The following is a 23706-nucleotide window of genomic DNA, read 5'->3' as shown; positions in this document are numbered from 1 at the left end:
CCTCCCCTTCGAGTGTGGAGGCAAGAGTAAAGTAGCTGGGCTCTAGAAAACAGGGGGCTATCCAGGCGGTGGAAGGCATTGCCCTTACCCCGGATCAAGACACTGGGCAAACTGGTCGATAAGTGCTGCATGCCCCAGTCTGGACGAGCAGCGTTAAGAGCGTGCCAGTCTCTTGGGCCTTGGATGGGTCCATATCAGTGTCCCCCTCATCCGTGGAACAGGCCACTGACTTCAGCCTGCCCAGCCTCTGACTCATCCCACTGGTGGCCCTGGAATTCTACACCACCCTACTTCCCCCCTTCCTGGTGATTGCTGGGAAGTCCCTCCATAAGTCAAACCTAAGGTCCACAGAGGGTTGCTGAGACTGCCGAGGGAAGTTCACAAAGTGTTCCTAATACCAGGCTTGGTGGCAGCCACTTCTCCCAGGTTCCTGTTTGTCTTCGGTGAGTATCCTCTGCAGGGTAGGGCAGGACAGGGTGGGTAGAACTGGCCCCTGATCCTTGGTAATTCAGAGCCACTGATCTAGACTTTGGGTGGCACCCCAGAACTCTTTTTTTTTTTTTGGTACTGGGGATTAAATTCAGGGACACTCACCACTGAGCCACATCCTCAGTCCTATTTTGTATTTTATTTAGAGACAGGGTCTCACTGAGTTGCTTAGTGCCTTGCTTTTTGCTGAGGCTGGCTTTGAACTTATGATCCTCCTGACTCAGCCTCTCCAGAGCTGCTGGGACTACAGGTGTGCGCCGCTGTGCCCAGCCCAGAACTCTTTAAGTATGTTAAGAAAAGGCTTCTGCATCAATGGGGCCCAAGCTCTAGAGAGAGATTTGATCCAAGGAGTGCTGTCCATCTTCCAGCTGCCGATGCCCACCCTCCCCCATAGCTCAGTGACTCAGCCCAGCAACCATGCCAAGTCTAACTTGCTGACAGGAAGGAGTGTTCTGAACAGGGTGGAGCCCACAAGTGGGAGGGAGAGATTCTCCTTTCACTTTCTGTACAACCTCAGGACATACTGAAGAACTAGAGAGAGTAGGAAACCAACCTGTTCCTTGGTCAGAGCAAGCAAACTGGACAAGTCCTGACCTTGATCTTATAACTGAAGGAAGGGGCATGTGTGAGGCCCAGAGAGCTGGTTTGGGTCCAGACTAGAAATATAGGTAGTGGGGAGTAATAAGAGGCCCCCAGAGGGCAAGGTCATGGTGGGCCAGTCTGTACTGTGAGGTTGGGTAGGGAACAGAGACCATGGAAGCCTAAAGACCTCCTGTGCTCCAGGACAACCATGGCTCCAAAACGAAAGGCTGTGGAGCAGCCTGAGAGTCCCAAGAAGAAGGGACGTCAAGGGACAGGAGAGGAAGACAACTTCTGCTCCATGGCTGAGGCCCTCAGGGCTGCACCCAAAGAGAAGCGTGTAATCCGCGTGGACCCCACTTGTCCACTCAGCAGCAACGCCGGGACCCAGGTGAGCTACATCCCTAGTCAACTGGAGCCTGCTCCCTTCTAAATACAATTACACCCCTCCTCCTTGGGAGCTGAGCTGTGGCCAGGTAACTCAAGGCCCAAGTAAGTTTCAGAGCAAAGCTACATTTTCCCAAGACCAGAGAGGTCAGGGCTATATCCCATTAGGTCAAGAGAGGTCAATGTCTGCCCATCAGACCCCCAGGAGGCTTCCCCCACCACACTCAAGAAAGGGCTCTGACTCCTTCCATGTTCCAAGAGCTCACCCATATCCCCTCAAATCAGCCCTCAGGGCAGAGCCATGTCCCCCCTTGAACTCTGCTACCTGGAGCAGAGCTATGTCCTTCCAGAACTCCCCACCCCCATGCCAGGGCTTAGCTATGTGTTTTCAAAGAGCATCCCTGAATGCAGAGACATGGTTCCTCCAGCTCCAGGACAAGGCTGCCTCTGATGCCCCAAAGCAATCAGACTCCTGTTCTCATCAGACCCCTCTTGGTGTTCAACCAGGCACCCCATCCAGCCTCAGTCAGCACCCCCCTCCACTTGCCTCTGCTCAGGTGCATGAAGACTATGACTGCACCCTGAACCAGACCAACATTGGAAGAAACAACAACAAGTTCTACATCATCCAGCTACTGGAAGAGGGTGGCAAGTTTTTCTGCTGGAGCCGCTGGGGCCGGGTGGTAAGTGTCCCTTCGTCCCCATCTCTTCCTGATCAACACATGCTCCCCAGGGTCCCCAGAAGGCCACAGCTGCTGACTGTCTCCCTTCACCTCCAAGGCTCCAGGGGTACTTAGCACAAGGCCTGGCTTAACATAGAGGTGAGCAAACATTTATGGTGGACACACCCCTGAAGGCTGTCACTTGCAGGGAGAGGTGGGCCAGTCAAAGATCAACAACTTCACCTGCCTAGAAGATGCCAAAAAGGACTTTGAGAAGAAATTTCGGGAGAAGACTAAGAACAACTGGGCAGAGCGAGACCACTTTGTGGCCCACCCTGGCAAGTACACTCTTATCGAAGTACAGGGAGAGGACGAGACTCCGGAGGCCGTGGTGAAGGTAAAGAGGCTGAGAAGGGCGGGTGGGCTCTGGGTAGAGGAAGGAGACTGGTTGGACCAGCTGTGGGGCTTTGTCACTTTCCAACTATGCAACCTCAGGCACCAACCTCCCTCTCTGGCCTCTGTGTCTGGCCAGTCTCTATCTAATGCCATGCCCTTCTCCAAGGGCAGCTGCTCCTGACTAATGGGCCCTCTGTCCTCAGGTGGATGGAGGCCCACTAAGGATTGTGACTAAGCAAGTGAAACCCTGCTCCCTGGACCCTGCAACCCAGAAGCTCATCACCAACATCTTCAGCAAGGAGATGTTCAAGAATGCCATGACCCTCATGAACCTGGGTGAGGGTGAGGGGTCATGCAGGGTGGCAGAGCCCTGGGATGGCAGGGCTGCGAGGCTGAGTCCCCCCATTCTCCCATTCCCCCAGATCTGAAGAAGATGCCCCTAGGAAAATTGAGCAAACAGCAGATTGCACGGGGTTTTGAGGCCTTGGAGGCACTGGAGGTGGCCTTGAAAGCCCCTACGGATGGTAGCCAAAGCCTGGAGGAACTGTCCTCCCACTTCTACACTGTTATCCCACACAACTTCGGTCGCATCCGGCCCCCGCCCATCAACTCCCTTGAGCTTCTTCAGGCAAAGAAGGATATGATGCTGGTGAGGGTTAGCAGGTGGGCAGGCAGGAGGGGGACACCAAACGGACAGACTGGGAAAGAGATGTGGGGGACAGAGGGTCGAGAAAGTCCAGTGGGATGGACTGCAGTGGGCAGGCTGAGGGACAGGGGAAGGGAAGGCCAGACAGATGGAGGGTAGGGATGGACAGGTGGACAACAGGTCGGGTGGCTTTGGGAACAGACATGTGGAAGAGGAGGGGGAGGCTGGAGGTCCAGTGGACAGACAAGCCGCCAGTGCCTATCTTCTTAGGTGCTGGCAGACATCGAGCTGGCCCAGACCCTGCAGGCAGCCCCTAGGGAGGAGGAGAAAGTGGAAGAGGTACCACACCCTCTGGACCAGGACTACCAGCTCCTCAAGTGTCATCTTCAGCTGCTGGACTCTGAGGCTCCTGATTACAAGGTAGGTTGGGCCCCGCAGAACACCATCCCTCTTCCTCTGCCCAGCTACCCTCAAGGTGCCCAGAGGAGACCTGGCCTTCAGCCTCCTCTCCCTGTGTTCTTAAGACCCAAGGAGAACTCTGGGACTAAAGGATCAGAGGGGTTGGTCCTCGAGTCTCCCACCCTTGGCATCCAGCTTCTGCTCTCCCACAGGTAATACAAAACTACTTAAAACAGACTGGCAACAAACACAGATGCCCTGTTCTGCAAAACATTTGGAAAGTGAACCGAGAAAAAGAGGTAAGAGAGTCTCCCAGCCCTTCCCCCACCTTAGAGAGATAATCTTGGCTTATCTGCCCCTTGGTGAGCTGGCTAAGCAACTCTGACCAGTTTCTGCCAACCTAAGTGTGAGTGACCAGAGGGGACTAGGCCTTGGTCACACCACCTAAACAACAGAAGAGGCACCTGGGTCCTTGCATGGCAGGCCTCTCCTATTTCCCACTCCTCCCCCACCCAGGGAGATAGATTCCAGGCCCACTCCAAGCTGGGTAATCGAAGGCTGCTGTGGCATGGCACCAATGTGGCCGTGGTGGCTGCTATCCTCACCAGTGGGCTCCGCATCATGCCACATTCTGGTGGCCGTGTTGGCAAGGGCATCTACTTCGCCTCAGAGAACAGCAAGTCAGTTTGCTATGGTGAGTCAAGCCCTGTGTGGGTGTGAAGGTGGTCTTGATCCACTGGAAACTCATGGTGGACCTGAGAGAGGAACCTTTAAAGGGTTACTAACCATAGTGCTCAGTGGGGCATCCTGAGGCTTGGAGAGCCTCAGAGGAGACACTTGGTGGAGGTTAGATAGACAGGATGAGTGCACCAACCAGACCTGCAAGGGGTGAAAGAGGAACCTTCGAGGCAAGGGGACGAGGCTGCAGCAGGCCAAGATTTCCAGGCACGTTCTGATGCTGAAACTCAAAGCAATGCCTGTTGGAGCCAAGGGCTGGGGATGCAGGATCATCAAGGGGGCCTTCTCCAAAGAGCAATGAAAAACCCAGTTGAACATGTACATAGCAGGATTTCAGTGGCTGCTACTGGGGAGTTGGCAAAGGTTGGAGACTGCAGGAAGTCTGGGCTCTCACTCAGACCAGATGTGGTGGGCACCCTGCCCACGGCTATGGTGATGGAGGGGAGAGAATCCATGTGAGGGATATGTGGGTGGTGGGATGAGCAGCAACATGTGGGGGGACAGTCAAAGGTATCTCCAGTGACTTCTGAGTTTGGGTCCAGGGGTGTCCTCATTGAAGTGACCTCCCCAGCCAGGCTCCTCAGACCAGGGTGACTGCATCATTGGAAGCCACTACTACTCACCCATCCAAGAGAAAGAGATGCAAGGATTTGTCCCAGGAAAGATGAGGCTGAAAACCGAGGGTTCCACTGGAAGGGCAGAGAAGCCTAAGAAAGAGTGGCTGAGGGCCTCAGGAGAGCTAGCATGAGGGGTCCCAGCGGGGGGTCTGAAAGATTCCAGCAGCAATATCAGCAGAGCAGACCAGGGAGAGAAAGATGCCTCCCTGGGTTTGGTCACTGGGAAGACTTTACTGATTTGGTGAAGACAGAGACTGGCAATAGGGGGCAAGGAGTGAGGAGCAGGTGAGGTAGGGAAGAGCAGGGACAAAAAAAAGCCAGCAAAAAGTACCCTAACCAGGAGTCAGTCAGGGCTGTTCCCCACTGAGCCTCCCTATGTCCTATAGTTACTCCTATGCGCTGTGGGTCCAAACAAGTGGGCTATATGTTCCTGGGCGAGGTGGCCCTGGGTAAAGAGTACCACATCACCATCGATGATCCCAGCTTGACGTGTCCACCCAATGGCTTCGACAGTGTCATCGCCCGAGGCCACACAGAGCCTGGTGAGCCCCCCACACACACCTGGGAAAATAGAGAAGCCTGAGGATAGGGGAGGGGCTGAGATGGGGCACTGGGACACTTTTAGGGAGGAGGGAACTATGGAGAGGGACAAAAAGAAGAAGCCTCCTTCACTGGAGTCCTTAACTTCGTCATCCAACAACTGTCAACAGATCTTCCTGGGCATCTGAGAGGGTTTTAAAAAGTGGCGTCAGTAATTGAGCATTGAAGTAGGAGTAGGAGTTTCCCAGAGAGAAATGGGGGAGGATATTCCAGGCAGAAAGTCCAGCCTGTACAGTGGCTTGGAGGTGGGTACAAGGGGAATGAGCAGAGTTTTCCCAGTATCAGAAGTGGGGAGTGTAAGGGGACAGGACAAACTGGTAAGGCCAGGGGCCAGTGACCCTTGGGTTACCCATGAGCCTTTCTGTGCCTTGCAGATCCAACCCAGGACACTGAGCTGGAGCTGGATGGCCAGCGAGTAGCAGTGCCCCAGGGCCCGCCCCTGCAATGCCCAGAGTTCAGCAGCTCCCACTTTAGCCAGAGCGAGTACCTTATCTACCAGGAGAGCCAGTGTCGTCTACGCTATCTGCTGGAAGTTCACCTCTGAGCTGCCTGCCCTAACTACCAGGTCCTGCTAGGGGCTGGACCATGATCTTAAATCTTCCTCCCATCTCTGGTACCTCCATATCACCCCTTCTCGACAGCTCCCAGGAATATAATTCATGCCTGGCCCACTGGCCTGTAGTTCCAGCTACTCAGGAGGCTAAAGCAGGAGGATGGCTTGAAGCCAGGGGTGCAAGGCCAGCCTGGGCAACATAACGAGACCTGCACCCCTCCCCCGCAAAAAAAAAAAAATACAGTACAGGGGCTGGGGATGTGGCTCAAGTGGTAGCGCACTTGCCTGGCATGCGCAGAGCGCTGGGTTCGATCCTCAGCACCACATAAAAATAAAATAAAGATGTTGTGTCCACCAAAAACTAAAAAATAAATATTAAAAAAATTTTCTCTCTCTTTAAAAAAAAAATACAGTACAGTCATGTTCCCTATAATAATGTTCTGGTCAACAGTGAACTGCATATACTGTAATGGCCCCATAAGATTATATTGCCTAGTAACATTGTAGCCATCTTAGTTTATATAAGCACACTCATAATAATCACACAATCACAAAATCGCCTAATGATGTGTTTCTGAGTACATATCCTCATCATTAAGCAAAAAATGACTATACGTTGTCAGTACCTATATAATAGATTTTATAGTCAATCTCTTGAACTGATTCCTCCTAGGTGAATTTTGTATCCTTTGACTCACATCTTCCCAACCTCACTTCCCTCCAGCTTTTGACTTCTATGAGTTCAATTTTTTTAGATTCCATATGTAAGTTAGATCACATGGTATTTGTCTTTCTGTGCCTGAGTTATCTCACTTAGCTTCACATCCTCCAAATTCATCCATGTTGTAGCAAATGACAGGGTTTCCTTCTCTTTTTTTTTTTTAAGGCAGAATAGTATCCTGTTATGTGTATATATCACATTTTATTTGCTCATTCATCCACTGATGGATGATTGGTTCCTTATCTTGACTATTGTGAATAGTACTGCAATAAACATAAGCATGCAGACATCTGTTCATACTGATTTCATTTCCTTTGGACTAGTGAGATTGCCCACTAATTCAATCACCCTTTCTTGTCAGGCCCTCCTGTGTCCCAGAAAGTAAACCCCCTTTCCTCTAATCCCTGTTAGCCTTGGTATGGCTGTGACCCAAGTTTTTCCTCCTAATGTGATGGGCAAGGCAGGGGTAGGGATGGATTCATTACTGGGACCCAAATGCAGCAGCCCATTGAAGGCTGTGTGGCTAGAGGGACAGGCTGAGAGTGGGCCAGATTCCACACACACCAGGGCTATCCACACTGGCCTAGTCTATACATCTGATAGGTATGTTCTTCACAATATGCTAAAATTCTGATGTTCATAGGCAAGTTTATTAAACATGAACCTCTGGACTCTGCTTGTTTGTGCCACAATTTTCCAGGCCTGGGCCTCCTTTCTCTCTGTGGTGAACCAGCACATGGCAGCTCTAGTTCTACTCCAAGGAGTGGGCACTCACATGGGCTAACATGGATCATACACTTATCCCAGCCCACCCAAGGGCCACACTGAAACACTCTGTCTCCTCTAATCATTGAGTCTCCAAAGAGGACCCTCACCACTAACTAAATTGTTTATCATTCAGGGACCCACCTGGTGATTCCGACCTTTACCCTAGACATTGCCAGGTGAATCAAGCATTCTTCATGTCTTAGCATCAGATATCCCAGTGTCTCATCTCTGAATATTACAAAAAAGTTATGCATCTGTTGGAGGGGAATAGCTCTGCAATCATGAAAGCAATAGCAGTTATCACCCCAGGTGACCCTACCCCTAGGTGATACTGGTGCTGGAGAACAGGTCAGGACCCAGTCTAGGGTCATGTCTGTATTCAACTCTTTTTTTTTTATTTTTTTTTAATATTTATTTTTTAGTTTTCAGCAGACACAACATCTTTGTTTGTATGTGGTGCTGAGGATCGAACCTGGGCCTCACGCATGCCAGGCGAGCGCGCTACCTCTTGAGCCACATCCCTAGCCCTGTATTCAACTCTTATGTCTCTTTATTTTGTTACTATTTTTTTTTTTTTTGGTACCGGGGATTAAACACAGGGGTACTCAACCCCTATTTTGTATTTTACTTAGAGGCAGGGTCTCACTGAGTTGCTTAGCACCTTACTATTGCTGAGGCTGGCTTTGAACTTGGGATCCTCCTGTCTCAGCCTCCCAAGTCACTGGGATTACAGGTATGCACCAGTGCCTTCTTGTATCTCTTTAGTGTCCATTAATCCAAAGTTTTTCCTCAGTCCTATTTTTCTTTTATAACTGACATTATTGACAGTCTCAAAGAGTGTAGGCAAGATGTTTCATATAATATATCTTATTGAGTTTCTCTGGAATTTTGTCCTTAGTAGATTCAGGTATTTCATGGGCAGGAAACTACATAAAATGATGTGCCTTCCGAGAATTATATCAGGAGGGACATGTCCTTTACTTGGAGACATTAATTAAATTTAATCACTTCATTGAGGCATATCCACCAAGTTTCTCCACTGTAACATGCTACTTATGCCCTTTGTAATTAGCCAGTCATCTTTGGGGAAATGTGAGCTATAAATACCCATTCCTCCCCAACTATCACCCACAAACTTCAGCATCCATCAATATTATTTACTTGAACTCAATCAACTGACTCAATTTTTACTAAGATGATTACAAATAGAAGTTACTGAGCTCCATTGTGTATTTTATACTTATTTTTTCCTTTCCATTTTTCCTTTTTCATTTTAAATTTCTTTTGACAGTACTAGGAATTCAATCTACTGACATTCTACCATAGAGCTACTTCCCCACCCCACACCCCCCACCTTTTTTTTTTTTTTTTTTGTACCAGGTATTGAATAGGGGCACTTAACCACTTGACCACCGAGCCACATCCCCAGCCCTTTTTTATAATTTATTTAGAGACAGGGTCTTGCTAAATTGCTTAGTGCCTTACTAAATTGCTGAAGCTGACTTTGAACTGCACTCCTCCTGCCTCAGCCTCCCCAGCTTCTGGGATTACAAGCGTGTACCACTGTGCCCGGGCCCCCATCCCTTTTAAAAATATTTTTTATCTTGAAAAGTGTCTCACTAAATTGGGTATGGAGGCACATGCCTGTAAGCCCAGCAGCTCAGGAGGCTGAGGGAGAAAGATTTCGAGTTCAAAGCCAGCTTCTGCAAGTAACTTACTGAAATCCTGCCTCAAAAATTTTAAAAGGGACTGGGGCCATAGCTCAGTGGCAGAGTGCTTGCCAGAGTGTGAGGCACTGGGTTCAATCCTCAACACCAACACCGCATAAAAATAAAAACAAACAAGGGCTAGGGCTATAGCTCAGTGGTAGAGCACCTGCCTCACATGTGTGAGCCACTGGGTTGGATCCTCAGCACCACATAAAAATAAATAAAGATATTGTTGTCCAACTACAACTAAAAATTTTTTTTAAAAAATAAACAAATAAAAATAAACAAATGCATTCAATCCATCCACAACTACAAAAAAGTTCTTTTTTAATTTAAAAAAGTATAAAAAGGGCTGGGGATGTGGCTCAGTGGTTAAGCACCCCTGGATTCAAGAAAGAAGAAAGGAAGGGAGGAAAGGAGGGAGGGGTGGAGGGAGGGAAGGAGAGGGGAAAGGGAAGGGGAGGGAGAAGGAAGAAAGAAAAGGGTCTCATTAAGTTGCCCTGGCTGGCCTCAAATTTTTGATCCTCCTGCCTGGTCCTCCCAAAAACTGGGATTATAGGTGATATTACCATGCCTGGCTCTTTCTTTCCTTATTAGTACAGATTCATGGATTCTTACTTTATCCAATGGATTTTAATCCATTACTATCATTATTTATTTTAATTTTCAAATTGTCCAGATTTGGTCAGAAGTTCCATTGCGTGCCCCTGTCATCTTTTGAGCATTTCCTTACTTTCTAGCATCACAGGATGTTCCAGGTTCATCTTATACAAATCTGGAATTAGCCATTTCTCCAAGGAGACTTGGCTCTCTGGAGCAGGCAGTGGTGTTTAGAATTGAAGACCTGGGAAATAAATGTGCTCCTTGATACTGGAGTGTCATTGCTTTTAAGTCCTTTTGGAAAACATGGCTCAGAACTTACAAAATATCTACTTTTCCAATTCCAATTTAGTTTTTTTTTTTTTTTTCTCTGTGTGTGTATGTGTGTGTGGTACTGGGGATTGAACCCTGGGCCTTATGCATGCAAGGCAAGCACTCTACCAACTGAGCTAATCCTCAGCCCTCAATTCCAATTTAGTAACTGAGTCCATTCTTCCCCAACTCCATATTTCCTCCCATCTCAAACAGTAAGAACCTGGATTTCCATCAATATCAATATTTTTTCTCATTTGCCCTATCCCACACAAAAGGTAATTGCAGGATTTCTATTCCCATATCATTGTGAAAAATTAAGTAGAGCTCAAGATTTACTTAATATCACTCAAAAAACAACCAGCAGTTGCCTGCCAAGGCCTCCTCTCATTTATTCCACTCAACATCATGGAGCACCTATTCTATATCAAGATCCTATTACCTGAGCACCTACTACATACTATACCCTGGGACTTTTCCAACATGCTTTCTGAGAGAACTAGCCCTTCCAGGAGCCAGAGCATACATAAGAGTCTTCCTACTCCCGTTTTTCTGACTGGTACCTCAGTTTCTTTCAGTATATGGATCAACTGATCTGATTACCCCCACTTCCCATCCCTGGGAAAGGCAGAACTGAGTCTGGTTGCCTCCAAATCTACACACCTGCTGTGCCTCCCCCATACCCGCCCCAACAGGCACCCTCAGGCGCTTTCACAGCAGAGCCTCCAGCCTCCAGCTGGCAGCTGCTAGGACCCAGGGGGCTGGCACCAGGCCCTGCCCCTCCCTTGCCAGCTCTGTGTCTCCAAAGTGCAACATCAGAGTGACAGCCAGTACCATCTCCGACAGAAGCTGAGTTGCTGAATCTGGGCTGGGGCAGGGGGAGAGAGCCGGCCAACTTAGCCTTGCAGCCCTCCATGAGGCCGGCCAAGCCCCCAAGAGGATGGCAGCCTGGGCGTCGAGGCCACCTTCTGGGCGGCCTATGAAGTGAGGGGCCGGAGGAGCAAAGAAGGGACAGGTGATGGGAATCCTGGAGCTGGAGGCTCGAATTTGCTCTCCGCATACCAACACAGGTGAAGCCTGAGCGCTCAAATGGCCAACACCACAGGGCTGAACGCCACAGAAATCGCAGGTTCGGTGGGTTTGATCCTGGCGGTTCTTGTGGAGGTGGGGGCACTGCTGGGCAACGGTGCGCTGCTGGTCGTGGTGCTGCGTACTCCAGGACTACAAGACGCGCTCTACCTGGTGCACCTGTGCATCGTGGACCTGCTGGCAGCCGCTTCCATCATGCCGCTCGGCCTGCTGGCCGCACCACCGCCCGGGCTGGGCGGCGTGCGCCTGGGGCCTGAGCCGTGCCGCGCTGCACGCTTCCTCTCCGCAGCGCTGCTGCCTGCCTGCACGCTCGGTGTGGCCGCGCTCGGCCTAGCGCGCTACCGCTTCATAGTGCACCCGCTGCGGCCAGGCTTGTGGCCGCCGCCGGGGCTTGTCCTTACCGCCGTGTGGGCGGTAGCCGGGCTCCTGGGGGCGCTCTCCCTCCTCGGGCCTCCTCCCGCACCGCCCCCTGCCCCAGCTCGCTGCTCGGTCCTGGTCGGTGGCCTCGGGCCCTTCCGGCCGCTCTGGGCGCTGCTGGCCTTCGCGCTGCCAGCGCTCCTGCTGCTTGGCGCCTACAGCAGCATCTTTCTTGTGGCCCGCCGCGCAGCCCTGAGGCCCCCGAGACCCGCGCGCGTGTCCCGGCTGCGCTCTGACTCTCTGGACAGCCGCCTCTCCTTCTTGCCACCCCTCCGGCCTCGCCTGCCTGGGGGCAAGGCGGCCCTAGCCCCGGCGTTGGCCGTGGGCCAATTTGCAGCCTGCTGGCTGCCTTATGGTTGCGCGTGCCTGGCGCCTGCCGCGCGGGCCGCAGAGGCTGAGGCGGCTGTCACCTGGGTAGCCTACTCGGCCTTCGCGGCACACCCCTTTCTGTATGGCCTGCTGCAGCGCCCCATCCGTTTGACACTGGGTCGCCTCACCCGCTGTGCGTTGCCCCGGACCCTTGGAACCTGCACTTTGCACGCCTGGCAACCGCGGGCACTCTTGCAACGTCTCCAGGGACCCCCACAGGGCCCTGCCCTAGGCCCTTCTGAGGCACCAGATCCTGCCAGGGAATTGGCAGGAGGACAGAGTCCAAGCATGCCAGAGGCCACCTGAGAACTCTCCTAAGCTGGAGAAAGAATAGGATTAGAGGGGGCCCATCCAGCCCCCTGCACAGGTCAAAGCAGGTGCCTTGCTTGGACTTTCAGCTCTGGAACATGAAGAGAAGATTGCCTACAGTTTGGCAAGGCCCAGAGGCTTCTCTGGAATCCTGGGTTGGGACCCAACATTGCATGGCCTTATGCCCAAACCTACCCTCCCTAAGGCTTCAGTTTTCCCTTTTGTTCCCTGTACCATTTCTAAGGCGCCCTCCACTGTAGGCTGTGGGATTCATGGATATCTCCAGATCCAGGGAGGAGAGAGAGGTGGGCAGGGTCACAAAGAAGAGAATCCTAAGGGCTTCCAGCCAAAGTGATGGACCAAACAGGGCAGGTGTAAGTTACATCCACAGCAAAAGAAACCAATAGAGAAACTTAGGACTTCCCTGATGTGTGCAGCAAGAAGTCTGGACAGAGCCACTGAAACTCTTCTATCTGCTTCTAAAATGCCCAGAGAACAACTGGATCAATTTGGTGCTCATAGCAAGGCTGGACAACATGACCCACACCAAAGAGTCTTGGAATCCCAGAACTGGCATGTGAAAGGGGCTGTGGCCCAACTGGGGCTGGTGGATTCACAGATGGGAGGTCCTCTGGGGCTTCAGCTATACCCCTTTTCTGGAGGTTTTGCCACCCCAACACCAGTTATTTCACAGCTTTCTGGTCGCTGAGAATATTTATTCAAAAACAGGGATTGAAAAAACTGTACAGAGTGTCTGCTGCTGAGAACTGGGCCCCTGCCCCCAGGCCACTCCCCCAGCTACCCGGCAGAGTCGCCTCTTTGGGTTGCCCCCTGACAAGCCCAACCAGTCCATTCCAGTCAAAAGGAGATCAGTGGAAGCAGCAGGAATCTGCAGGGAGGTGAAGAGAAACGGCCCCAGCCGACCCTCAGCCCTCCTCCCTGATTCCTACAATGGGGCAGTAGGCCAGGAAGCCCTAAGGGTTGAGAGTACCTGGGTGACCACCCTCCCTGGTGGAGCACTAGGGAGGCCCCTGGCTGCTCCCTGAATCCAAGCACAGAGCTGAAGGGGTACTGCCTCCTGTCCTGGGGCTGTCATAGCTCCCAGAACCCTGGGCCAGAAACTGCCCCCTCTCCAAGAGGGGGGAACTCCAAAGACCAGGGCAGGGTAGGGGGTGCATCCATGCGTCTGGCATTAGCGGTGTTTGGGACCCCAGGGTGGAGTCTCCATGGGCAGGTAGGATGCGGAGGCAGCCCCCTGCCTGTGGTCCTGCCTGCCCCCGCCTGTGCCTCAGCTGGCCTCAGTAGGGGGAGAATTTCTGCCGCTCAGCTTTCTTGCTCCCATTGGCCGCTGCCATCTTGGCAGTGTAGGCTGCCAAACCCGGGGGTGGCCCTGGGGAAGCAGGTGGTAGAGCCAAGAAGGGCACAGGCTTGAGACCGATGAAGTTGGAGAGGGAGATGGCATAGGGTGTGCCCAGCAGGCCTGGGGGAGCTGTGGGCAGGGCCGTCAGGGGCGGCGAGAAGGGGGCGGGCAGGTCTGCGGGGGCTGAGCCAGGCGTCCCCCCAGAGGTAGACTTGGCCGTCTCTAGACTGGAGAGAGGGATATAGAGGGGAGATGAAGGGAAAGTGGAAATGAGACAGGAGTAATGAGGGCAGATTATGGCATTAGATTAGCCAAAGGACAGGAGAGAAGAGACAGGTTGAATGTGTTTGGGAGGAAGATGGGCAAGGTGGAAAGGTGAGGAGGGCAGAAAGGACAAGCAGATATAGTATGGGGAGAGAGCAGAAATGGGGTGACCAAAGGTCCAGGGAAAAGAGCAGTGGAGAAAGAGGATATGAGAGATGGGTACAGAGTAAAAAGATGAGGCAACATGGGTGACTTAGGTAGAATACCATGAGGAAAGGGAAGGATGTTAGGGAAGGCAGAGGATCAGTCCAGAAGGAAAGGGGGTCAGCTCTCCCCTCCCCACCTACAATCACCCCACTGCCGCCCACCCCATGCTCACCAGGCAGTGATGAGGTACTGAGCCAAGGCGATAGAGACTGGCGAGCCAGTGATGGTCACGTGCCGCTCGCCAGCACCCTCGGCTTGGTTCCCTATCTTGATGTGTGCCCCTGACATCTGCCGGATCTCACTGATCTTGCTGCCCTGACGCCCGATCACACAGCCAATCAGCTAAGGAAGAGGCAGAATTTAACCCTGGGCAAAGGTCAGATTCCCAGATCCTTTACCCATCCTCCAGCCACCCCATCCCCTGCTCACGTCATTGGGAACCAAGAACTCCTGTGAGCTGGTCTGTGCGCCAGGATCCAGTCCTAAGGTGGAGAAGAGAGACTGAGTGTGGTTCTAGGTCTCTCAGGACCCCCATTTCCATTCTAGGGGGCTGCCTCGCCTCATGGGATCTGCCCCCGCCTCCTTGTGCAGAGGCTGCTTACCTGGCACCACACTGGGTGAGGCAAAGGGGACTGCATGGCCCGAGAGCTGCTGGAGCTTGGTGACCTATGCCAAAAAAAGAGGGGTCAGAGGTTAGAGGAGGCTTGATTTAGGAAGGCATGCTTGGGCTGTAGGTCACTTACCTCAGCAGGAGTCACAGCTCCATACTGACCCTGGACAGAAAAGCCCTGAGGGGACAAAGTGATGTTAAAAGGTGGTTACTGCGACAAGCCAGGGCAGGACCACTCCTCCCCATCTCCTCCGATACCCAATTCCCTTTTCCACCCCCTCCCTCCATCTTGATTCCCCTTCTTCTGGTAATTCTTCTTGTCCCTCCCGCTGTTCCCCTTACCTGGTTGGCAGAGAGAAGGACAGTACCTAGAGAGAGGCTCGGATGATAGGGGATAGTGGCTCCTTTGGGTGGGGACTAGAAGGCACAAATGGGAGACTCTGTCAGAATCCTCTCGGGCCCCAGTTCTCTCTCTAAAGGTCAAGTGGCCTCAAGGCCCTCCCCGTGACCCCCAGATAAATGCATCCCTACACTCTGGAGCTCAGACTCCATCCCTGAAGCCCTGCCCTACCCCATCTGGTGTCCTAGGTATGGGCTTTTGGGTGCCCGACAAAGGAGGCCCAGGGCCCATCTCCTGCCCCCCTCCCTGATCACAGGCAGCACCTCCAGGATGACAGCGCAGATCTGGCGCACACACAGAATGATGGCATCAGGCACCCCGGACACAGTGACAGCACGCTCTGTGGAATTGGGGAGCAGATCCCCTGCCACTTGCACTTGGGCACCTGTAGTCTGCAAATAGAAAGCCGGGGCTATGTCTGGCTACTCTGAGAGCCCAGAGAAGGGCTGCCCAGCCTCAGAGCTCCCCAGAGGGTCTGAAACCATAAGCCCAGCTCCCCTCTCACTATTAGAGGGTGGGGACTCCCTCTAGGTGGCGTCCTTCTTCCCTCACCTCTCGGATTTCCTTGATCTTGGTGCCAGCCTTCCCAATCAGTGAGCCACACTGGCTGGCAGGGATGACAAGGCGCAGGGTCACCGGAGGTCTGGAGACATTGCCACCATTTGCAGGAGCAGCACAAAGGTCCTGGAGCAGGGAGATGGCGGATTGGCCACACACACACTCCCACTACTCCTTCCAACCCTCATCACGCCCTGTTCTGCTGAGGCATAAGGAGGTAACCCTCCCCAGTCCTCCTCCAAGGGAACACTGCCCTGGGCTTGACCTTCCCTCCCATTCATTGCTGCTATCTTGAGTAGGAGTCAAGTTTCTCCCAGGGAACCACCCTTGGACTCCCACCCAGCCATCCACAGACCTCATCCAGCTTAAAAGCAATCATGGAGACTGCATGGAAGACAGCTGCTGTAGACCCAGTGATGGTGGTGATGCGTTCAGGGCAGGAGCCCTCAGAGATGGTGATCCGGGCACTGCTCTGCGGGTACAGGACAAATGCTGGGCAGCAGGGTACCTTCCCCACTCTGGGGCCAGGAGTCTTTCTGCCTGTCCAAGTCACCAGGCCCCAGCCAAGCTTGGAGGCCACCACCCTCTCAGGCACTCACTGGTCATTGCAGATGGAATGGTTCAGGGAGAAGATGGGACAGGGGTCTCCCCTCCCTTCTATTATCAAGTACCCTGTATTCCTCCCCCAAACTCCATCCTCACCTGTTCCCGGATTCGCTTTACAGTCTCGCCCTTCTGTGGGATACAAAGCAAGATAATTGCTCTTAGCCAGAGTGGTCATGGCCTCCTACCCTGGGCTGAGGCCTCAGGTTGAAAAGGACATAAAGAGCAGAACTAGGCACCTACCTTCCCAATTATGCTGCCCACCTCCTGCAAACAAGACAAGAATATAGTTAGCCAGGCACAGTGGCACACGCCTGTAATCCCACTGGCTTGGGAAGCTGAAGCAGGATCATGAATTCAAAGTCAGCCTCAACATTTTAGCGAGGCCCTAAGCAACTTAGACTCTCTCTCTAGAATATTTTTTTTTAAAGGATGTGGCTCAGTGATTGAGCCCCTGGGTTAAATCCCCATACCAAAAAAGAATACAGTTAGATGGACACCAATGTCTCATGGATGACTCCTCCCCTCCCTCAGACAGGGGATCCACAGAAGACAAGATTCCTGAGATCAAATTTGCTTTGGCCCAGCTTTGCCCTGCCTTGCCTCCAACAGTCCCAAGCCTTGGCAGCCCCACCCACTCACCTTCCCGTGCATCAGCATCCGCAGTGTGAGGGTGATGCTAAGCTCTGGCTCCTCCTCCAGCCCCGCATCTGAGCTGCTCATCCTGTCAGGCGGGGCTGGGGCCACAGTAGCCAGGGAGTGTGTCCACGTCCACGTTCACGTTCACGTTGTGGCCTGGCCGGCTCTGGCAGAGGCAATGAAGAAGGGGTTTCAGAGAGTAGCCCAGCTCACCCTGACCCTCCCCTTACACAGGGACCCCAGAGCCAGACTAGTTCCAGAAAAGGGAGATAGAATAAACTTTGATTTGTAAATGTCCCTGGCTGAATATAGTGGTACATGCCTGTAATCTCAGTAACTTGGAAGACTGAGGCAGGAAGATCACAAGTTCAAGGCCAGCCTCAGCAACTTGGCAGCCCCTAAGTAACTTAGCAAGACCCTGTCTCAAGCTAAAAAAAAAAAAAAAAAGAAAGAAAGAAAGAAATTATAGAGCTAGAGTGTAGCTTAGTGGTAAAGTACCCCTGGATTCAATCCCTAGTATCAAAAATAAATATCCCTCTGACCAGTGTGCTTTGTGTGTCTTGCTAGCTGTGTAATAGGTCATTTAATCCTTCTGAGCCTCAACTTCCCCATCTTCAAAAGGGATATTAATTTTTACCCTCAAGTTATGAGAATTAAAATGAGATAAGTGCATTCATAAAGTACCCCATTTCTCTCATATATTAGAGAAAGGCTGGGGTTGTGACTGAGTGCTTGACTAGCATGCATGAGGCTCTAGGTTCTATCCTTAGCATCCCCCCCCCCAAAAAAAGAGGAATTAACTAGGAAACTTATGAGAATCAAAAAACGGCAGCCCCTTCCCTGAAAGAGAGGGTCCCTGTGGATAGGATCTTGAAGGTGGAATTAAGGTTGAAAGTTTAAGTAAAAGGAGGAGAACTGGGCACCTCCCTTCCCAATTATATTGCCCACCTCCTGCAAACAAGACAAGAATGGAGTCAGATGGACACCAAAGGCCCAACTATGGCTCCTCTCCTCACCCTGGCAGGATGAGGCCAGAGCACACTGGCTTTTGTGCAAAGCAGCGGCTGGAGAGTAAGCTGATGCAGACAATGGAGATCTTGAAGGGAGGGTGGCCAGGTGGGTGGTGAGGCTCTAGCCCTCCTGCCCTTCCTTCCCCCTGTCTGGCAAAGGCCACCCCCAGAGGCGTCCCATCTACTAGAGGTCACTAGAGTTGAGGCTCCTTGCAGATAGCTCTGGGCAGGATGCACTCAGCACTCAATAGGGGCGGGGGTTGGTCAGCAGTCGGCACAACAGTGTTTCCAGTCCCTTTCCTATTTGTGGAGAATGGCCCTGGGCACAGAAGGCAAGAAACATCCAGGCTGGCCACATTCCCTGCCTTGACCACTTTCTACTGTATCACAAAAAACTCGTTTTGAATTCTGGGGTCTTGGTTTCCTCACTTATAAAACAGATGATGTTTCCTTGGGACTGTACTTGGTAAGAAAGGTATTTGGTGGGCCGAAAGAATGTCAAGGCCATTAACTGATGGAGGAAGGTGGAGCCTGAGATTAGCTACTGGGATTAGCTCAGCCACCAACCCTCCCCACCCGACCCCTTTTCGTGCCCCAATTTAATCCTGAACTTAATCCTGCTTAGAAATCCTTCTTCAGAGGCCATCTCCCTCCAAGGTTCAGCTTTTGATGAGGAGCTCACTGAGGGACCAAAACACATGAAAGACAGGGAGTGGGACCAACTGATGCCAAGTCTGGGCCCAGACTAAGCCCTCCCCCTACAAATTTCTTCTGCCTGGAAGAACATGGGGGCAAAGGATGAGTGTACTGGATATGAAGCACCTGGAAGGCCTCTCGATATCTTTCTCCTCAACCCCCTGTCCCATTCTAACATAAGGGTCAAGGGCACAGAGCTCTGTCCAAGGCCCTCTTCTAAACTCCCCTCGCACTAGTGGAGCATAGATGGGAAGTGGGAAGTGGGGCTCTCTGCCTGTTTTTTCTCAGGAAACCTGAGCAAGCCACTGTACAGCATGCAGTATCCTTTTCCTCATCTATACAAAATGAGGATGACAGCCCTGTTCCCCGGCTCATTTCCCTAGGCACCTGCTCCTCCTTCCATTTGAGTCCTGCCACAGGCTCACCAAAGGGTAGAGATCAGCAGTAGACGCAGGGACTGTGCTCTCTGGACATCCTGGCCAACCTCATGCTGGCTGCCCTTGCTAGACATTCCCCTGGCTGCCTGCACTTCCCCCATCAAAGCACTGTGATGACGTGCTTGGTTTCTGTCTCCCTGGGCAGCCAAGCCTGGGAGCCCCTTAGAGTAGGAGCCAAGGCTGCCACCTTCTGCTTGTGTCCCCTGGGGCTCAGTTCAGAGCTGGGCCAGAGAAGGTGCTCAAACATCCTGGTGATCTGAGATGATTTCGCTGCACAGAAGGGGAACCTGATACCTAAAGAGGGTCTTAACCTGCCCAAGGTCACAGAGAGAAGGGGAATTAAGAGACTAGCAGGGTCCTACCTGCTAGCATGGGCCTGAATCAGGCCCCATGTGTGTCCCCTTTCGGGTTGGTCTGCTAGTCCTCTTTCTGGAGTTTGGGCTTTTCAGGGTGGGATTGCAGGCTTTGGTTGTCTCAGAAACCCCTGCTTGGCTAGTGGACAGTGGCTAGTGGGTCTTGTTTGGAGAGGACTGACAGGTAGTCCAAAAAAACAGTCCTGAACTCCAGAATTTGGGGGTGGGGCAAAGGGATCTCTTTGGGGTGGTATCCTTTGGGAGAAATGACACTGTCCCCATACTGTCTCATCACCTCTTGTAGCCCCAGGAAAAACAGGGCAGGAGGGCTGGAACCTGGCCAGAACTGGAGCTCCGGCCATGAAAAAGACACCTGGGTCTGCAAAAGAGACTCACTGCCCTAAATTCAACTGGTGACCTTGGCCCAGCCTTCCCCTGATCTCAGGACCTCAGTTTACCCACCTGTACTATGTTTGGGGGATGGGATGGGGGAAGACTTGCTGGTTTCTTTGTGTCCTTTCTGTTCTGAGAGACCCTCAAGATCTTTCCTGTCTTTCAGAGAGAACAAGGGATCCTGATCTATGTCTTTCAGGTTATTCTCCTATGGCCCTAAAAATAAGCAGCCCCGTTAAGCTTTACTGGCTCCCCTGCCCTCCCTGGGGCTCTAGCGAGTTACTTGCTGCTCCAATCTGGTGGGTCTTGGGTCTCTGCTGGGCCACCCACGTGGCAGCCACACATCATGCCACACTGACCTCCAGCTCACCTCTGAGGGTGCCCAGCCCCCTCTGGTCAGCAGGGCTCCCTGGCAGAACATACCAAGCTCAGATCAGGCCTCTGACCTCGGGCTTTCCCTCCTGCTCCCCAGGCCCCTTCCCCAGACCCGGTGCCCACTCCTTCTGTCCCTGGCTTTCTGCCACTCAGGCTGGAAGGGGTGGGGGGGTGACAGCTGTGTAAGCGATGGTGGCTGCCCCTTCCTGCCCCTCCCCCCCAGCTGTCTCTCTCCCATGACAGCTGCCCAATCAAAGGGCCGGGGGCTTAGCCAGCTCCCCCCACATGCAGGGATCAAGTGTCCACCCTGGCTTTGTTCTGGAGCAAGAACAATCCGGGGGAGGGGAGGGCTCCTGGGGCTAGGCAACTCAAGTAGACTGGCCCACCCCTTGGGGATTCCCTTGTCTCTTCTGGCCAGAGTATCTGGACCAGTTGGGGCCTGTGGACCCACCTGGATGAGAGAAAGGGGGATCCAGTCTCAGCTTTATCCCCCACCTCACATCCCTCAATTTCTCCCTCAGCTCTCCCAGCTCCCAACCTAGCAGCTTACTTCTCCTATTCCAAAAGCTGTCATGCGGGCCACACCCAGTGATGCTAGGGAATGGCTCAGAGCATCAGGCAAGGCAGGGTGTGGCAGAAGGTGGACACTGGGCAGGGGGCAGGGGGTCAGCATGGAGGGCTACTGGCTCCCCTGCCTGTAGCCTAATTGAGGGATACTCACCCTTGCTGATTAGCTAGACCACCACAAAAACTGCCCCTCAGACCACGGGCCCAGCCTCAGCCTTTCAGTCTCCCTTTGGAGGGAGAAGGGGAGTATAGGAGAGCAGCCTGGGGTCTATAAGCTCCAGACTCTGGCTTCTTGCTTTGGGTCTATTTCATAGACAAAGTAAAGAAGGAGGAGCTTGGAAAGGGGACCTCTGATAAGGTCCCCTTATCAGAAGCTATAAATGCTACAGCCTCCCCTCCTCAGGGCATCATTAGATAGCCTCCAAAGAGTCTTCACAACCAAGGGAAACCAGATTGGGCTCAGGAGAAAAGCCACAGCACCACTCACTGGTACCCACTCCTGCATGATCTCGCTCAAATTGAGAAAGGTCTCCGGCTTCCATTCTCCATGCTAAAGACAGCGCACTTTCTCTGCTGCTCAGTAGCCATGATTCCCAGAACCCAAGGAGTAAACCCATAGACAGGCAATCAAGGCCCTTCATGGTCCATCCCCTGCTAACTCTTCTTGTCTCATCTCTACCCCATCCCCCATACAGGTCAGGCTGCAGAACCACCTCCTACCACCTCCAGGCCTCTGGGCCTTTGCCCAGGCTGATGATCCCAGTTTGAAAGGCCCATCCTCCTCACTCTCTATCAAAATCTTTCCCAAATGCCACCTCCTCTGTGGAGCCTTCCCCACACTCAGGCCTCTGTGCCCCCAAAGATATGGCTGTAACTCAAAGGAATCCCAGTTGAGCATTTCAGAGCCCATCCTTCCACTACCCTGAGAGATGCAGGAGGATAAGAAATTTGAGACAGGACCAGGCTCAGAATACAGGCAGAATTGTTAGGGCTCACAGGGCCTGAGATCGCTAGAGACCATGAGGCTCACCTAAGGTCCCAGGGTTGAAGGACTAGCCACATGGGCAGAGAGCCAGGCTCTACCTGGATAGGATTCTCAATTCTTTCTCAGAAACCAGTAGCCCCTACTCCTGCTGTTTTGGGGGGTCTAGAGGCTCCCTGGGCATGTTGCTGGAATGAAGTATTTGGACTGTGTTTTGAGATTTCTAGGGAATCAGAATAGGCCACCCAAGAAGGGGGGGTTGTAAGAAGCACTAGAGCATGGGATAGGTTTCACAGAACTGAGTTGGGTTCAGCCTATCACAACTAGAAAGGCTTCACCAATCAAGAGAAGAACCTGAGGTCCAGAATATAAGGGAATTGTTTGTAAGACTACATGCCACAACTGGCAGACTGTGAGAACCCGGGGTCCACCTGGGCAGCTCAGTGCTCATTCCTCAAGAGGTTGGTGCCACTGGGCAATGGTGATGGAGACTGGAGGAGAGAGGCAGTGATGGGAGTAGGGTAAGTGGACAGAGCCTGTCTGGGGACACAGGGTGGGGCAAGTCAGCCTCCCCACGGCCTGGGCCTGCCAGGGTGTGTGGGCCGCCTGCTCCCAGCCCCCCACCCTGGGCATGCAAGGAGAACAATCCCCTTGTGTTTGGGCAGTCTGAGCCTGCATGCTGATGAAGGCTAGGGGGTGGGGGCAGGGATGGGGGTGCCTTGCAAGTTGAAGGGGTTCCAGGACCTGGAGGGGTTAGGAGATCTTCAGATGGGGAAACAATAGGGTACCAGGTACTGGTCCTGAGGCCATGAGGGTGACCCCAAGGGCTAGATCTCAGCCCCTGGGGAGTGCCTGGGGTCTAAGAGCTCTTTGTGGGGGAAGGGGGAGCCCTAAGGACACATGTCCTGTTGGTCCAGCAAGAAGGTGATCATCTTGGGCTTGTTGTGGACCCAGAGCCCCATATTCTGGGAACAGGGGATGCAACTGGCTTAGGGTACATCCCCTTGAAGACCACTCCCTTGGGTGTTGGGGTGGGGCGGGGCCCTGGGTGCCACAGGTCTCAAGATGGCGGTCCTGGGATAGGGGAGTGAAGAGGCAGGCACCTCCCTCCCCAGGCCAGGCAGGCAGAAGCTCCAGGCTGAAGTGAGTAGCAGAGACCCCCACCCCCCAGGACCCCAAACAAGAAGCTAGGTCAGAACCTAGGAGTTGAATAGGAATAGAGCCAGGAGGGACCACTTTTACCCCCAACTACCATCTGCATACACCCTTGGCCTGGAGGTCTGTGTCTGGTGCCTCTGAGGACTGCAGAGAATGGGAAGGGGTGTGTGCAAGCCAGGAGCTGCAGGAGAATAGCAGATGTGGACAGAACCCCCAACACTGGGCAGGCTCAAAGAACAAAAAGCGCGAAAGGGATGGGGTCTCAAATCTGGTACCTAAGGTCCAGGAAGCCCCTGCCTGGTGCTGGGGGCTCTCCTGGCAGACCAGTGCCCCCCACCTGTGCAGGCCTCAGCCCTATGGGGCAAGGAACGTGTTCCTCGCAGTCTCCCAGGACCCCAACCCACGTACTCGGGCATCAACTCTCCGCCCCCAGCCGAACCCCCAAACTTCGCTGCCCGCCGTGCCCCGCCCGGCCCGCGCCCTACCTCGCTGGGGCTGTCCTGCGGCGGCGGCGGCGGCGCGGCGGCTGGGCCGCTCAGTCCCACATTGTCCCCGGGAGAGGCGGCCGCTCACAACTGCGAGTGACATCAGCTGCGAACAATGAGGGGTTTGACAGGCGCGGAGCCCGGCCGGCCCGGAGCCCGGCTCCGCGCCCCCCCCACCCCCCGGCCCGCCTGGCCCGGCCCCTCCCCGCCCCCTCCCCGGATCCGATTACAGCGCGGCGGGCCCGCCCC

At 53.2% G+C, this 23706-nt stretch overlaps 3 protein-coding genes across 5 annotated transcripts; 2 read left to right on the top strand and 1 right to left on the bottom strand.

The window, feature by feature from the left end:
* Positions 1-24: 24 nt before the first annotated feature.
* On the top strand, positions 25-7072 carry Parp3 (poly(ADP-ribose) polymerase family member 3). The gene is made up of 11 exons (XM_076867584.2): positions 25-443; positions 1273-1459; positions 2013-2138; positions 2326-2514; positions 2717-2849; positions 2936-3162; positions 3430-3579; positions 3771-3857; positions 4075-4252; positions 5300-5455; positions 5888-7072. The coding sequence occupies exons 2-11, from the start codon at positions 1280-1282 to the stop codon at positions 6055-6057; spliced, it is 1596 nt and encodes a 531-aa protein (XP_076723699.1). The 5' UTR covers positions 25-443; positions 1273-1279; the 3' UTR covers positions 6058-7072.
* A 4193-nt stretch (positions 7073-11265) lies between these two features.
* Gpr62 (G protein-coupled receptor 62) lies at positions 11266-12357 on the top strand. Its single transcript, XM_076868910.2, has one exon. It carries the CDS (start codon positions 11266-11268, stop codon positions 12355-12357), a length of 1092 nt encoding a protein of 363 aa, XP_076725025.2.
* A 698-nt stretch (positions 12358-13055) lies between these two features.
* On the bottom strand, positions 13056-23619 carry Pcbp4 (poly(rC) binding protein 4). 3 transcript variants are annotated; one of them, XM_076869051.2, is made up of 13 exons: positions 23458-23619; positions 17005-17167; positions 16606-16629; positions 16462-16494; positions 16115-16231; positions 15754-15885; positions 15465-15593; positions 15144-15218; positions 14935-14979; positions 14794-14857; positions 14621-14673; positions 14364-14533; positions 13056-13947 (listed from the first exon to the last, which is right to left on the bottom strand). In XM_076869051.2, exons 2-13 carry the CDS (start codon positions 17083-17085, stop codon positions 13659-13661), a joined length of 1212 nt encoding a protein of 403 aa, XP_076725166.1. In that variant the 5' UTR covers positions 17086-17167; positions 23458-23619; the 3' UTR covers positions 13056-13658. The 3 variants fall into 3 exon arrangements, with proteins under 3 accessions (XP_076725166.1, XP_076725167.1, XP_076725168.1); XM_076869052.2 differs by having other exon boundaries at positions 13056-13750; XM_076869053.2 differs by lacking the exons at positions 17005-17167; positions 23458-23619 and having other exon boundaries at positions 16115-16226.
* Positions 23620-23706: the final 87 nt, after the last annotated feature.

This window comes from Callospermophilus lateralis, chromosome 10 (genome assembly GCF_048772815.1).
Source record: "Callospermophilus lateralis isolate mCalLat2 chromosome 10, mCalLat2.hap1, whole genome shotgun sequence".
Taxonomy (NCBI): Eukaryota; Metazoa; Chordata; class Mammalia; order Rodentia; family Sciuridae; genus Callospermophilus; species Callospermophilus lateralis.
This window is presented reverse-complemented; position numbering and strand designations above follow the sequence as displayed.

Coding starts and splice junctions, on each gene's coding strand:
- Gpr62 (XM_076868910.2), top strand. CDS start 11,266: ATGGCCAACACCACAGGGCTGAACGCCACAGAAATCGCAGGTTCGGTG.
- Pcbp4 (XM_076869051.2), bottom strand. CDS start 17,085: ATGAGCAGCTCAGATGCGGGGCTGGAGGAGGAGCCAGAGCTTAGCATC. Junction 15,886..16,114: donor TTGCTTTTAAGCTGGATGAG/GTCTGTGGATGG, acceptor TCCCTGCTCCAG/GACCTTTGTGCTGCTCCTGC. Junction 14,534..14,620: donor AGTTCTTGGTTCCCAATGAC/GTGAGCAGGGGA, acceptor CCTCTTCCTTAG/CTGATTGGCTGTGTGATCGG.
- Parp3 (XM_076867584.2), top strand. CDS start 1,280: ATGGCTCCAAAACGAAAGGCTGTGGAGCAGCCTGAGAGTCCCAAGAAG. Junction 2,850..2,935: donor CATGACCCTCATGAACCTGG/GTGAGGGTGAGG, acceptor CCATTCCCCCAG/ATCTGAAGAAGATGCCCCTA. Junction 3,163..3,429: donor CAAAGAAGGATATGATGCTG/GTGAGGGTTAGC, acceptor CTATCTTCTTAG/GTGCTGGCAGACATCGAGCT.